Here is a 16,633-nt window from a genome sequence, read left to right on the forward strand (position 1 = left end):
TATTCAATGAAGATATTTCAATGGAATTTTCAAATTAACAAGCTGAAGTATCCTGGGTACTTCAGCTTGTTAACATGAAAATTGCAGTGAAATATCTTCAATGAATATTCCACCAACTGAGTGTGACATCTGTAATCCTGCTGGGGGGGGGGGGTCAGCCACAGAAGAGATATCAACGGCAGATTGGAACAGATTGGCTGTGATGCTTACTACTTTATGTAAGGAAAGAAAGGATTCATTTGGTTTTTACCTTGAGCAATAGAATATGTCCGTGAAACATCTCCTACAGCCGTAGCACATCAGATGCTTACTTACATAGCTTCATAATGTAGAGTTGATGAGGGATTAACAGATTTTTATGTTAATTCTTAATACATCACTATTCTCTGAACAAGGACCGGCGAGGGGGGGAAGACAAAGTGTACCTAAATATGAATACTTACTGAGGCAAAGAGACTGTGGCCCTTATTCTGGTTCACTTGCAAAGGCAAATTTCTTCTCAAATAGACAAAACCATGTGGAGCAGGTGTAACGTGTGGAGAGAGTTAGATTTGGGTGGGGTTTTACTTCAAAGTGAGATCTATATTGCCGTGTAACAATAAAGCAGCCAGTATTTACCCTGCACAGAAACAAAATAACTCACCCAAAACTGAAGGCCCACAAGTGCAGTGCACATGGTTTTGTCCATGTGAGAAGGAATTTGCCTTTGCGAGTGAACCAGAATAAGGGCCTAAAGTTGGTCATCATGGTTACCTCCATAACCTGGTCAGCATTCCATTATGCCTGGGACAACAATTCCTTTGTGGCCCGTCGTGGTGGTCATCTAGGAGAAGCAGGAGGTGGCTAAAGCAATTGGGTACAGACATCAAGTGTATCTATCTATCTATCTATCTATCTATCTATCTATCTATCTATCTATCTATCCAGAGGCGTAACTCTGGGAGGCAATGGAGTCATCTGCCGCTGGGCTCCTGCTCCCAAGGGGCACCTCTCCTCCCCTGCAAATTTAAATCAGTTAATTGAAAGCCTTCTGTGGCTGACTTCCCCTCCTAGTAGGACCATAGACATCACACTCTATTTTAAACATAGCATACATACATAATTACACACATGCATACATATGTTTTTATAAGGTGCTGTGTGTGTTATCCATCCTTCCACATCCATCCACTGACATCTTACCTGAAATAGCATGTTATTTGGTGATACTTGTATTGGCAGGGAAGGGATGTGTGGGTGCAGGTATGGAAGGTGGGGTCAGGTGGTGGTTTGTATGTGTATTGGGGGGGGGGGGGCGGTGTCAGAGATATAAGTGCATGGCACACCTAGCACCCATTATATTTATACTGTTGCCCCCTGTACATGACTTTTCTTATGATCCCAGACCTGCTGTCGTCACTCTACATACCTGCCCAGTGGTTAGGTTGCAGGGACTCACCAGGTAGTCGTAGTGATTTAGAGGTTCTAGAGATAATGTCCATTCTCACTCGTGAGACTTGGAGGTCTATGTACTGTAGTAGGCAGACTTTGACAACTGGGAAGTGTTGGTGCTTCTCACCAGTAATATAGATTTATTCCATATTTACATGAAGCTACCTGTCGGGACAGTCCATATAAAAGGGACATGTCCTGTGAGGAGAACGATGCCCTGAGGCTGCTGTCTTTCACAAATGCGCAGTGTGCAGATGCCTACTTATGCAGGCGTAGGGCCTAACTGAGGGGTCGATTCAGACCTGTTCGTTTGGGTCCGAATTTGGCCCGTGTCCGACGGAGGCGGGGTTTGTGCATGCGGGAATATTCGCATGCGCAAACCCTGGGAGCGGACAGATTCGACAAGTTATACACTCGCCACACCGTTTTTTCTGGACAGGGTGGTCCGTGGGTGGGCAGAGGGCAGCAGTAGGGCGTGCCGATACCCGCGTGTGGAGGCTGTCACATGACGTCAGCACCCGCCCCCTTTTTTCACAATCTGCGGCCGGAATAAAAGTTTGTTCAGATTTACTTTTACTACCGAAGGGGAGAGAAATCATACAATGATGTGCGAACTTCAAATGGTTTCTCTCCCGTTCGGACCCATGTGAGGAAACACATCCCCTCCCATGCTAGTGATGGGATTTGGGTGCCGAGGGGGGGGGGGGGGGGTGGATTCTCTTTGCTACGCCGTTAGACCTAGTATGCAAAGGACAAAACCATGTTGCACTGCAAATGTGTGGTCTAAATAACCCCCAGAGTTAGATTTGGGTGGTGTGTGTTAAAACTGAAATCTAAAAAATAAAGCTTTAACAATTGTGGCCTACATGCAAAAGCTGTCTGTATTTACCCGGCACGGGAAAAAAAATGTATTTGCCTGTCAACATGGTTTGCTCCAGACGCACAGTTACTTGCATTTGTTTGCTTTGCTTTTCTTACAACATAAATAAGGCATTGCCAGTCTTGTAGATTTTCTATCCGTAAATGATTCATCCTAGCTCACTGGCACCCACTGACACCCACTCGTCCAGCTGACACAGTCACCACCACCCCTACAGCCCCTTCAATAGGTAATACAGTACTAAGCGCAATGGACAATGGACAGGATAATGCTGGTTCCTCTTTATCTGATCTGTTTCCATAAATAACCCTGAGCATTGCAGCTTGTGCATCCAAAGGATTAGACCAGGGGTTCTCAAAGTCTGTTCTCAGGACCCCACGCAGGTCACGTTATCCAGGTCACCCGGCAGGTGCACAGGTGCATTTATTACTGACTGACACATTTTAAAAAATCCACAGGTGGAGCTAATTACTTCACTTGTGATTCTGTGAGGAGATCTGTAAAACATGCACTGCGTGGGGTCCTGAGGATCAACTTTGAGAACCTGTGACTTAGACAGTAGGGGTATTAATGAGGAGCAGTATATTGTTACCTGGCATACCCTGTGTGTTTTGTGTAAGATTAGACATTTAATTGAATAGTAAAATGTAAAATACTACACAGTATTTCTATGCTAACATCATACTTTTGAGCATTAGAATCGAGGAGATTCAAGATAAGACATCGAAGGGGTATGTTATACTCTTCCATACCTCCCAACTCTTGGTAGAAGGAAAGAGGCGTGTGGATAAGATTTTAAGGGCATTGTCTTGTGGCCACGAGACGTGGCCTATGGGCGCACCAGTTTTCACCGCTGTGGGGGCATGGCCAGCGCTCTATTAGCTGCTGGCCATGCCCCCAGCCCCTCTATCTCCCAGAATAGATGCTGAGCAGAGCAGTGCCGGGCAGGGTGGACTCCCAACTTGGGGCGTGATTTAGCGACCAGGGTGTGTGTTCTGCAAATAGCATCATTCCCGCAAGGCCACACCCTGCCATCAGGAATTCTGGGACCCGGGACTCATTTCCAGTCCGGGCCCCCCCTCCTCACTTGACTTACCGTAACCCGGCTCCTGCTCCCCAATCTCCTCTTCCGCTGAGCTGCAGACCCAAGGTCCCACAGTGTAGGCCTCTTCAACTCTGGATGCCAGAGGCCTAAAATGCAGCACCGTTGGTGAGCCAATCAGAGCTTGTGTACCGGCAACCACTCTGATTGGCTGCTAGTACGCGAGCTCGGATTGGCTCAAAAGCCGGTGCAGCATTTTAATTGGTCGCCGGCGTCCTGCATTGAATAAGCTTACACTCTGGGACCTGTTTGTTCAGTGCACTGTGTGCAGCGCAGCGGAGGCAGTCGGGGGGAGGGAGGGGTTGCGTGGGCAAAATGAGGTGCCCAGGCCCTTCCAGAGGCCAGGGCCCGGTACAGCTGTACCCACAGCTCTCCCCCTATTGGCAGCCCTGGGCATGGCTAGCGTTGTGTGAGCTGCTGACCATGCCCCTAGCTCCTCTGTCTACGGGAATAAACGCTGTGCACATGCGCACATCATCTCTTCACCACTGCTGTGCTAGGCAGTGCAGGGGGGACTCCCAACTGCCCCCTTACCCACTGCAGGACACTGCTGACTCCGGGCAAGATTAAAAAACGGGACGGTCCTGCAAAAATTGGGACAGTTGGGAACTATGCCAAAGTAGTTAGTAAGATCTACTGTTCTTATTGAAGTTTTACAAGTGGTACCATTTAAGTAGCCAAGATAAACCTTATTTACAGTAAAATGCATGTAGCAATAGGGATCATTATGCTGTACAACCAATGCAGGGCACTGATGATCCCATTTCAATGTAAATATTTGTTTTATTTTTTTTTTTCAAAAAAATTGTAAACTCTGTATAATATGGGTTCGGTGCAATCAGGGAGATTGCAAGAAACTCCGGGGAGTCAGGGATCGTTACCTTTTCAGTGAGTCTCCTGCAGAACGGGTGGGCAGCTATGGCTAACATGCTGTAATGCTACATACTGTATTCATTTCCTGTGTAGCAAGAAGCCACAGAATCCCACTGCACTATTTCAATTTATTCTGTTACCAGAGAACTGATATCTTCTTTTTCTTGAAACCTTAGGAAAAGAAAACGGTCATATTAATGGAGCAGGAGTCCCATCACGCTGTGGAGACTTATTCCCCTGAGGACTCAGACATGTAAGTGACTCAACCACTGAGTTCCGTCTAAGCTAGATATGAGTCAGGCTGCAGGCTCTGGGGCTCTGTCACATAATGGAGATGTAACTGACACTAAACACAAGCCTTCATAAATAGTGTATTGCCGGCCTATACTGCGCTGTACACATCTAAGGCCCCGCATTGGCAGTATATGTGCATAGCCATAGACTGAGTCAGTCATACATCACTACACTTCCCCAATTTGTTTTGTTTGCAAGATACTCACTGGTTATTAAACTAATAAAACCTAAATTTAATACAGCAGAAACAGTTCTCCCTATCTATGTGTGAAAAAATAGTGAAAACGTGCAAAGCTGCAACATAAATGTGTGCCCAAAGCATACCTCCCAACTTTAGAAGATCCGGAGGAAGGACACATGTTATGACACAATCTCCAAGGGAGTAAATTCATGTGCCCACTATTCTGGGCACATTGCCAGATTAATGGGGGGGGGGGGCTGTACTGTACCCCAGGAACCCCCCCTTGCCCCCCTCGCTGGAGCACACTGACATATCTAGCACAGCGGCGTAACTATGTTTTGGGCGCCCCCCGCCGGCCATGCAAACCCCCCCAATCCCCCGCAGCCTTACCTTTCGCGCTGGTCACAGCGGCTCCGTTCTTCTGCTGAGGACCACCACAAAATGGCCGCCCCCATACAGCAGACAGTATCTGTCTGCTGTATGAGGGCGGCCATTTTGTGGTGGTCCTCAGCAGAAGAACGGAGGCGCTGGGACCAGCGAAATAGGTAAGCCTGCGGGGGAGGTGTAACTATAGCACCGCAGCCCCCGGCGCCCCCATATGCACAGCGCCCCCCCCCCCCCCCCGCGGTGGCGGGGGCTGCGGTGCTATAGTTACGCCACTGATCTAGCACATGGTTGGCTACCTAACCCTCTCCCTCAGGGAGAAAATGCTCTGTTCCTGGACTTCCCTGGTCATGTGTGATTGCCAGCACCTGTGGTGAAACACCTTTCTTATCAATTATCTAGCTCCCCACAGGTGATGGCAATCCTACATTACCAGGGAAGCCCAGGAATAGAGCATTTTCTCCCTGAAGGAGAGGGTCAGGTTGGCAACCATAATCTAGCACAGGGTCGTCTACCCTCCCGGAATGGCCGGGAGGGTGCCGAAAATCGTGTCCTCCTCCCGGAAAGGTAGGCAACCCTCCCGGTTTCTGGGGGACCGCTGCTCACCACCCGGCGCCCCCCCGTTTGCGGCTACCTTCCCCCATACCGCTCCATTTACATAATGGGATATGCAGATCTCCGATGAGGTGGCGGGGCTAAAGTGACAGAAGCGCGTCATTTTAGCCCCGTCCCCTCCGTGGTGATTGGCAAACCGGGTCATTTCTATAATGGGGGGCTGGGCTTAATGACGTCACGCTCAAGCCCCGCCCCCGACCTCCTGCTGCAAGTCTCCTCTACGGACTTCTCCCAGAGAGAAGATTAAAAAAGACGGCAACCCTGGTCTAGCAGTCCCTCCTGTGCAGCAGCAGAACCAGGCAGTCAGAATGTGAGCAGAACAGTATGTAGTGCATACTCCTCCCTGTCTGGATGGCTCAGCATTATTAAACTATTAGTTTAAATCTTATTTACAACATTAGGTTTACATTTAATATACACAATCCATACATCCCAACATGTATTCTACCTGGAATTCCATCTTAAGTTATGATTGCATTCACCTGTGTTGAAACACCTCATATCAATTAAATAGTTCAATGCTGGTGATGTCAATCATACATTAAGATTGAGGTCCAGGTAGAGAGTATTTGTCCTTCCTGGAAGGTATCCAGACTCATGATAGATTGACTCTAGTTCGACAGTGAAAAGGTTGACATGGTCCAAAGGTCAATAGTGAAACGGTCGACAGGGTCGAAAGGTCGACAGTGAAAATGTCGACATGGCCAAAAAGGTTGACATTGTCAAAAAGTCAACAAGGTCACCATGAAAAAGGTCAACATGCTTTTTAAAAAAAAAATTTAGCCGACATGTGGTATTTCATACCCTACCATCCACTACGGCGTGGAGGGGACGCGGTACACTTAGACCTATGTTGACATAGACACCCCAAAAAACCATGAGAAACTCATGTCGACCTTTTCACTGTCGACCTTTGACCCTGTTGACCTTTTCACTGTTGACCATTATTGGGCGACCTAGACATTGTAGATCTAAAATACCATAACGCTCATGTTGGTGGGGATATGCACAATCTAATAAAAAAAATAAACAAAAAAAAAACACCTTCCACCAGAGCACCCCTGTCTTAAGTGCCCCAGCACCCCCAAGGCTTATTCCAGCCCTGTTTGAGCATGTCATTAGCCACATCACACATGGACCCGATGGTTATGCTGGGGCAGTAGGATGCTGAAACCACCCATTGTGTGTCATCTGTTCTGGGCGTGACCTTTTCCTCCCAAGGTAACCCTAATTGTGCGCCCAAGATGGCCGCCGCGCCTGGTACCTTTTATGGTTGGAATATATAGCCCATAGAAGTTATTTCCCAAATGTCTGCACCAACCCAGCAGTATGCTTAATGTGCTCTCTACATTAAGTCATCAACTATCTCTGTTCTTCAACTTCAAGCAAGGGTTGCCTACCCTCCCGGAAGGGTCGGGAGGGTCCTGAAAATCAGGCACCCTCCTGGCCCCCCCGGAAAGGTGAGCAACCCTCCCGGATTCTAGGGGACCCCAGCTCCCCCCTGATTGCGTCTTCCTCCCCCCTGACTGCTGCGTTTAAACAATCTTATCTGCCGATCTCCGGGGAGGGGGCGGTGTTAAAGTGTCATAATCGCGTCATTTAGCCCTACCCCCTCTGTGGAGTTCGCCAAATCGGACCAATTTCCTTCATGGGGGCGGGACTTAATGATGTCACGCTTAAGCCCCGGCCCCAAACTCCCACTGAAAGTCTCCTCTCCGTGAGTCTCCCCGAGAGGAGCTTTCAAAAGTCAGCAACCCTGATTTTAAACGACTTTGAGTCCTATGGGAGAAAAGTGCTATAGAAATAAAATTATTATTATAAATAATGCAAACTGCCCAGGCTCATCCTGCACTAGACCCTCTCTCTATAAGAAAACCCTCCTGTGCACCATTTTCTCCTTCTGCACTTAAGTTCCCATGTAAGGACTTGCTCACATATTTAAGACTTTCATTATGCAGTTTCAGAACACCTCATGTAAAATGAATAGAAGCATTAAACAAATGTTAGCCAGCTGCCAGGGGACTTTATATATTCCGGCACTGGGATAATGTATTCCGCAGCATTGGTACTGATGTTATTGCAGATTGTTCACAAAGAGAACAAATGTTTAATACTGTGAATCGGGATGCAGTTTAAATCCTGGCGGTCGGGATCCCGGTGTTCAGAATCCCGACGCCGGAATCCCGACCGCCGAAATCCCGACAGTTTCTCCCTCCGTGGGTGTCCACGACACCCCTGGAGGGAGAATAAATTAGTGTGCCGAGCGTAGCGAGGCACCGGGCCCGCTGCGTGGCGAGTGCAGCAAGCCCGCAAGGGGGGGCGATCCACGTCCCCCCCTTGTCGGGATTTCGGCTGTCGGGATTTTGAACGCCGGGATCCCGACCGCCGGGATTTCATACTGAATCCCTGTGAATCTATTTCCATGGAAAGCCCAAGAACGATGTGGTCTAATCCAAGAATTCTTCAACTTCCATGTTGGGGATTGTGGAGGGGAGAACCAGGTGATTCGCGTGATACCCTTTACAGGGGCATAACTAGATATCCATAGACCCCATGAAGGGGCCCCTATGTACAAACTAATGGTAATAAATGTATATAGCACATATACTTACACAGGTAAGCAAACCAAGTATGGGCCCCTACCACTGCATGCCCCCTGTGGGTTCTTCATACCTCAGTACGACACTGCTGTTCTCTGTTCTGACCGGGAGTCCATTCTCTGACTGGCAGTTGCTGCAGACTGAAACCCCTTATTCCCGTTGTTCAGTTGTCTGAGTCCATTGGGGGAAGAACATTTGCAGACTTCAGATATGGCATGGAGCACACCAGTAGAATTGCTGATTAGATACGACATAGGAGACCAGAAATCTCTTCCTATAACCGCTTGATAAAAGAGAATATTTTCTTTATTTTTTTTTATTTATTTTTTTTTCTGGTTGAAAATGTCACAAAACAACCGGTTTCTACATTGCCCGTAGAACTTGTTCCCAGTGTCATTGTCCCTTCCTGTAGGGACTGGCATACGGCACTTCACTGGTGTCATGTGACTGCTGACATCATGGAGGAAGGTATACTTCAAATCAGGGTGTACTGATATAAGGATCAGGGTGGCAGAAACTGCAGCATTTGGTGCCATAGAAGATGGTTTAAGTAAGAGAAGAAAAAACACATGAGGGAAGAGGGCCCTGCTCGTGAGAGCCTACATTCTCCTGTTACAATTCCGAGTGGTAAATTTACAGATCGTTCTATTGAAGATGGGATGTTGCCCATAGCAACCAATCAGATTCTAATTCTTAGTTATTTAGCACCTTCTAGAAGATAATGAGTCTGCTATGGACAACATCCCATCTTCAATAGAACTCCTGTCTTAGTAAATGTGGGTTGGGATCATTTGGTCTACAGCATGATGGTCAAGTCATTAGGTCGACATGGGAAAAGGTCGACATCGTTATAGGTCGAAAGGTCATTAGTTCGACAGGTCATTAGTTCGACAATGTCTAGGTCGACATGGGTTTTTCACTTTTTACCTGAATGTCAACACAGTCAACATGGACACAGTTTAAAGTGCACCGCATCCCCTCGCATCGTTCCCTGCGCTTGCTATGCATCGAGCACGGTGCCTCACTACCCTCGGCACACTATTTTATTCTCCCACCGGGCCCTAGTGGATGGTAGGGCATGAAATACCGCCTGTCGGCACATGTCGGCTCAAAAAACAGTGAAAAAACCCCATGTCGACCTTTTGACTGTCGACCTAGACACTGTCGAACTAATGACCTTTTGACCTAGAATCATGTCAACCTTTTCCCATGTCGACCTAGGCCCATGTCAACCTTTTCCCATATCAACCTAATGACTGTCGACCATCATGCTGTAGACCAAAAGACCGCATCCCAGTAAATGTACCCCTGCGACTCCTGTGCAGAAAGCTGGTGAATTACAGTCGCCCCTCTGTCTATGATGGCGCTAATAGTAGCTAATACTCTGCGGGGAGAATTCGAATAGGTTCGGACCAATGGAGACTTAAGATCACTGTTTGAATATTCTGAAGTAACCTTGGGTGTTAAGCCCCATACACACTAGGGCCCTTCTGAGCGATATCTTTTTAAAAATTCTATTGTGTACACTCATTATCATTAACAACCCCTCATCATCGTCGAAACATGCAGGTCAATTTTGGCTGTGTAACCAAAGACCTGCATATTAAGCGGTAACCAATATCGTTCATTGTGTACGCACAACCTAGTTTGACCAGCGGCACCCCTGATATAGTTAACTATATTGGCGGTGCCCCTAGTCATCTAGTGTTTAAGGGGCTTCAGCACTAATAGCAGATCTCTGACAGTTCTGTGAAGGATATATACCTCCAAGATGTTAGCAAGTTGTTAATGAACATGGGTGTAACAAGAATTTTGAAGGCCCCATAGCCAAATCTTGAAAGGGCCCCCTTCCTCACCAGCCCCAGGTAGAGCCTACTTATACACAATATGCATGGTAGAGCCCCTTTAACACAGTACGTCCGGTAGCGCCCCCATTACACCATGTTGACCCCCTGTTACACACAGGGCTGGCGCCACCGCTAGGCAGCTTTAGGCATTTGCCTGGGGCATCGGCCATTGGAGGGCAGCAGTTTGGAGCAAGGCTCCCCCCCTGGAGCAAGGTGAGCGCGCCCGCACATATCCCTGACCCCCACCTTCCCCTTTGGACCGGAGCGCTGATAGCACTTGCAGTGGCCCTGGTTACACATTACACAAGGTGAAGCCCTTGTTACACGTTACACCAGGTAAAGCCTTTTACACCACGTAGAGCCCGTATTATGCCAGGTAAAGCACCCCGTTACATGTTATGCCAGGTAGAGCACCCCGTTACATGTTATGCCACGTAGAGGAGGGGAAAGGAGGGGGAGAGAGAGAAAGAGAGAATGAGGTAGAAAGAGAGAGAGAGACAGACACAGGGGACAAGTATAACCCATCGCCAGTGGCTGCAGGGGACTCTGATGGGGTAGGCATTTCCCCACATTATCCTCCAGAACTCTTACTTCCCACGAAATTGCAGCACTTGGAACCTGAGCCCCCAGCTGTATTCTCTGTGCAGCACTGCAGGGGGAGCTGCACGCCCTCCAAGCAGCAGGGCTCCATATGAGCTGCACCTCTGTAGTTGCGCCACTGTTTATGAATTTCCCAATTTAAATATGCAATGCTTTTGAGATGCTGGAAGATTTGGAACTTTTAGGAAGCTTAAATTTGAGAATAATTATCTCTTTAGGAAATGCTGTCTGCGGCTTTTTGGGGACATTTTAGAAGTCACCCATAAGTATAACAGCCCTAATTTCGACATTGTGTTTCTCTTGCATAGTAAATGGATTCTGGAGGATCAGGGAATCCTAGCTGTTCTTTTCTCCTCCTGCAGCAGTGACTGATCGCCTCTCTTAGCTGAGTCCCAAAATGCTTTCTCCCTAGGCGTTAAAATCAATCAACTGCAATGTTTGCCCAGAATGTTCCTCTGTCTCTGAATTGTCAATAAGCTGTGTTCTAGGCTTTTATCTGGAGGTATTGCGTTCCTCCCTAATGAGTCTTCTGTGATATCATTTATTCTCCCTCTGTAAAATCCCATCCCTCTGATTCCTTAACACAATGCCCCATTACTAGTGGGTTACATGCGGCTTGTTATTTTTGCAATCAAAATCAGGGTTCGCAAATACGCACTTTAGCGTGTATTTTACCCTAAAACGGCCACCGGGGACTCAGTTTTTCAAACTGAAGGGGTCCCCGAGGACGCGCTGAGCTGCGTCTGTGAGCCGCCGTTAGCCAATCACAGCAGAGGCCGACCGGGACCCAGTCATTACACAGTGGCCGCCCGGCAGCCAATCATTGCAAGTGCACGCCCTGCAGTTACTAAAGCCGCGCGCCCTGCCATTTGTGAGAGCAGGTTCACGGTCAGTGTTTGTGCGGCTCCGCATCCTTCTGCCGCCCCCCGTCCATTCTGCTGCTGAGAGCGGGGGACGGGATGCGATATGGCTGTAACAACTGACAGCCACTCTCGGCATAAGAGGTGAGCGGGCTGTCAGCCCAGTGGGGGACTGGATGTGGCTGGAAGAGCTGACATGCTGCTAAACTCAAAGCAGCGTTTCAGCTCTTCCAGCCACATCCAGTCCCCCCGCCTCGCAGACAGCCCGCTCACCTACTCTTTCATCAGCTTGTATCAGCTTTACCAGCCCCCCCCCCCCCCCCGGGCCGCGAGCAACAAATGCGCCCCCACCCCTGTGGCAACCAGAATAACCCCCACCCCCATGGCAACCAGAATACCCCCTGGCAACCAGAATAACCCCCCCCCCCTGCGCCAACCAGAATGTAACCCCTGCAAGGAGCATGTAACCCCTGGCAACAAGCATGTAGGTAAGCAGCACTTATTTGCTATAATACATACTGGGCATATCGGTGTGTGCTATAATGTGTACTGGGCATAACTGTGTGTGCTGTAATGTGTACTGGGCATTACGGTGTGTGCTGTAATGTGTACTGGGCTTTATGGTGTGTGCTATAATGTGTACTGGGCATTACGGTGTGTGCTATAATGTGTACTGGGCATAACGGTGTGTGCTATAATGTGTACTGGGCATTACGGTGTGTGCTATAATGTGTACTGGGCATTACGGTGTGTGCTATAATGTGTACTACTATGTGACCACATCACTTCCCCAAAAAAAACATGCCCTAAATTTTTAGTGCGCGCCTCCGGCGCACACTGTCCCTGTTTTCGGGTTTATATAGTTTCTAGTATACATGTACCTTTATGCGAGTGGGCCAACGGTGTGTGCTATAATGTGTACTAGGCATTACGGTGTGTGCTATAATGTGTACTGGGCATTACGGTGTGTGCTGTAATGTGTACTGGGCATTACAGTGTGTGCTGTAATGTGTACTGGGCATTACGGTGTGTGCTGTAATGTGTACTACTATGTTACCACACCACTTCCCCCCCCAAAAAAAAATGCCCTAAATTTTTAGTGCGCCTTCGGCGCGCACTGTCACTGTTTTCAGGTTTATATAGTTTCTAGTATATATGTAAATTTATGCAAGTGGGCCAATTGATACTTACCCCCCCCAACCCACATGTGCCATGCTGGGGAGAAGGGGAGATGCGGCTTGATTCCGTTAGGACCCCAATTTTTAGAAGTGAAGGGTCCCCGGGACCCACTTTTTTGGCTGGTTTTCGCGAACACTGAAAATGTCAATAAGCAGTAAGTGGACCTCAGAATGCCGGCATGTGCAATATGCTTCTTTAAGCAATATACGACCGCCAGCGGTACAACATTAAACATCATGGTCATTTATTGTGTTTACAATTGTATTTATTTAATGGTACTGCTGATGGGCATACCAAAAAATGCTGTAAGTAGCATTTTACACTTGCCGACACCTTGCTTCTGTGGCCCCCATTATGTTTGTCGGCATTCTGATTGTTGACCAGCGCCCAAGCCAAACAATTATGCTTCTGTGCAGAAGAAGATGTTCTGCGTCATTGTGCTAAAAAGGGAACCCCCTTGTCCACCTCTTAAATCTCATTTACATATCTTCTCACACATCAAAGCATAGTTGCCTACCCACCTGCATTCTGCAGGAGACTCCCTGAAATAACAGCAATCTCACTCTCTCCCTCATTAGTCTAGCAATCTCCCTCATTTTACCTAGCCCACATTACACTGTCACATTTTTGGGAAAAAAAGGAATGAGCAACAGATACATTTACAATGATTAATCAGCACCATTTCCCAGCACTTTAGCAAGTATAGTATCTCTTACTAACTGCTTTTGGGGCTCATCTACATTTGTATATAAGTCATTTTAAAGATTCCTCTCAGATATAGCAGTACACACCCACGATTCTAGGTGCCACTTTCGAAATATCTCCATATATGGAACTAAACACACCCTTTGGATGGAGCATGACACGCCCTCTCAATGGGGCGCTTTGCAAAATTCTGCTATCAACTATAATCTCCCTGAAACTAATTTTCAAATGTAGGCAAGTATGCATTAAAGGAGAGATGCCCTTCTAAAAAGGGCAGGTGAAGTTGCCCCAAGGTTGCCGACTTTATTATTCTCCTCTCTGGGAGAAGCCCGGAGAGGAGAGTTTCAGCACCCACTCAGGGGGCGGGGCTTAAGCGTGACATCACTAAGCCCCGCCCCCATGATGGTAAACCAGCAAATTCACGGATCTCCGTGGAGGGGACGGGGCTAAAATGACGCGATTGTGTCATTTCAGCCCCGCCCCCTCCTCTGAGACCCGAGGATTGCAGCATTTTAATGCCGCAATCCGGGGGACAGCGGGGGTCCCCCCTGAATCCGGGAGGGTTGCCCACCCTTCCGGGGGGGCAGGAGGGGGACCCGATTTTCAGGAGACTCCCGGAAATTCCGGGAGGGTCGGCAACCTTGAGTTGCCCATAACAACACAGTAACTAGTAAGATCAGTAACTAGTATAAGTGTGTTTTCTCAGCATTCCCTATCACCTCATGCAGTGGTGAGTTCTCTGATCATTATAGTTGTTTTTCCCCAATACATTTCCTGAATGAGAAGGGATTCATTCACAGCATTTCCCTTTTGGATTGCCCAAGACCTAGAAAACGTTGTGTTCCAAATGCTATTTTTGTTTGTCGTTCTTGAATGTCGTTCTACTAAATTGGGTATACTTTCAAGCTATAAAGCATATCTCCCTGTTGCCCTGATTTTCAAGGGACAGTCACATTTTTTTTCAACTGGCAGTGTCCTATGGTGGTGGTGAGGGGGGGGGGGGCAGTTAATGGAGGCAGGGAGACAGGGGCATGGCCAGCAGCTCACAGAACGCTAGCCATGCCCCCAACAGTGCCAACAATGTCATTACTACGAAACCATGCCCCCTTTGCGGAAGGCCATGCTTATTATATATTGTCATACATATTCAGACTATTGCAGAGTAGACTTTATCTGTTGAGGAGACTGAGGTCCTTTGGAGTGCAGGGAGCGCTCCTGAAGACCTTCTTTGACTGTGTAGTGGCATCAGCCATATTCTACGGAGTGGTCTGCTGGGGCAGCAGTGTTTCAACAGCCGACAATAAGAGACTTAACAGGCTGGTAAGGAAGGCCAGGTCTGTCCTAGGAATGCCTTTGGATTCTGTAGAGATTGTGGGTGAGAGGAGAATGATCAGCAAGATAACATCATTATTGGATAATGCTTCACACCCTCTCAAAAATATTTTGACGGATCTGTGTAGCACTTTCAGTGATAGGTTGCTTCACCCTCGATGCTCAACGGAGAGGTACCGCAGATCTTTTCTACCTGCTGCAATCAGAATGTACAACTGTCATGGTCTGTAGAGACCTACATGTTCTTAGATTCTAGATTTATATTGTTTGGACTTCTTATCTTATTTGCTATTTTCACCCTTATCTGTACTTGAACCTTGCTGTAACAATTGTAAATTTCTCCATTGTGAGACAAATAAAGGAATTCTATCTATTGGTGGTCACTGTAATGCTCTGTGTGTAGTACGGTTCCGATATGAGCATCTTTCCCTGCCCCTGAAAGTATGATAAAGCATCTCCTCTCGGACACTCCAAGGAAGGTCCACTGTATGGTAGTCACTGGAATGTTTTCTGTATTGTAGATCAGTCACTTACATGTCTACCATTTATGTTGTATTTTGGTATATGTTGGGCAGTACGCATGGTGTAATGGTCAGCATTACTGCCTCACAGCACTGAGGTCGTGGTTTCGATTCCCACCATGTAGGGCCATGGAAACTGTGCAGAGTTTGTATATTCTCCCTGTACGTGAGTGGGTTTCCTCCGGGTGGTTTCCTCCCACCATCCAAATATATACTGGTAGGCTAATTGGCTCCCAACAAAATAAACCCTAGAATGTCTGTGTGTGTGTGCATGTGGTAGGGAATATAGATTGTAAGCTCTGCTGGGGCAGGGACTGATGTGAATGTTCAAATATTCTCTGTAAAGCGCTGCGGAATATGTGTGCGCTATATATAAGAAACCAAAGTTCCATCATATTAGAGTGCAGACACTTCTCCCAAGTACACCCTTAAAGTTACTTAAAATCTAAAATTGAAAAGTGGTGGTGGTTTGTCATAGCAACCAATCAGATTCTGTCTATCATTTCTCTATTGCATGCTAGAAAATAATAGACAGAATCTGATTGGTTGGTATGGACAAAATCACCTAATTTTTAGATGCTTTAGTGAACTACACATCCCAGCATGCCTAGACTTAGCTTTGCTGTTTGTCCATGCTGAAACTGATGCAAGGCATCCTGAGATGTGTAGTCCATCAAAAGCTGGAGGGCCACTTACTGCCCACCCCTGCTTCGGATGTCTCACAGTAAGGATGGTTGGTTTGAGCATTTCTTAGTGGTCAGGAAGTAATAGTGGTAATAATCTCCTTATCTACAGTAGACATGATGGCCTACAATATGTATTGTCACGCTGTTACCTCATTTAAGCAGTCTGGATTATGCATGTTATAATATTATTTGTCCACAAGATGGCAATGTTTGTCCAATGATTACATAGTTTATATTGCAGGACAGCAGTGTGAATAAATGCTACACTGATTTCATCCAAGATAAAAATGATTGGATATTTAGCTGTCTATTGGCTTGTCCAATCATGCGTATTATTATTAACTTAAACCTATTTGTTTTCCCTTAAAATCTATTAGAGTTTGCATGTTTGTATAAATAATCATGCAATTGGGAACCTAATATATTTTTCTTTCCTAGGGGCCTATTTATCAAGGGGAATATTGCAGCCATTTCTCTGAAAATGGGCATTTTCTGAGATTTGCTGCGTTTTATATCATTTAACAAGGCAGTTCCTGTAGATCA

General features: G+C 47.1%; 1 protein-coding gene across 1 annotated transcript in view; it reads left to right on the plus strand.

Moving 5' to 3' along the window:
* The window catches only part of LOC146020137 (ankyrin repeat and fibronectin type-III domain-containing protein 1-like), a 442,882-nt gene that overhangs the window by 88,655 nt on the left and 337,594 nt on the right, over positions 1–16,633 (plus strand). Inside the window, exon 4 of the mRNA XM_083153004.1 lies at positions 4,463–4,539. Within this exon, the coding sequence (XP_083009130.1) occupies positions 4,463–4,539 (77 nt within the window). The remainder of the gene's footprint in view (positions 1–4,462; positions 4,540–16,633) is intronic.

The sequence above is a fragment of the Crinia signifera genome, chromosome 7 (assembly GCF_055691185.1).
Source record: "Crinia signifera chromosome 7, ASM5569118v1, whole genome shotgun sequence".
NCBI lineage: Eukaryota > Metazoa > Chordata > Amphibia > Anura > Myobatrachidae > Crinia > Crinia signifera.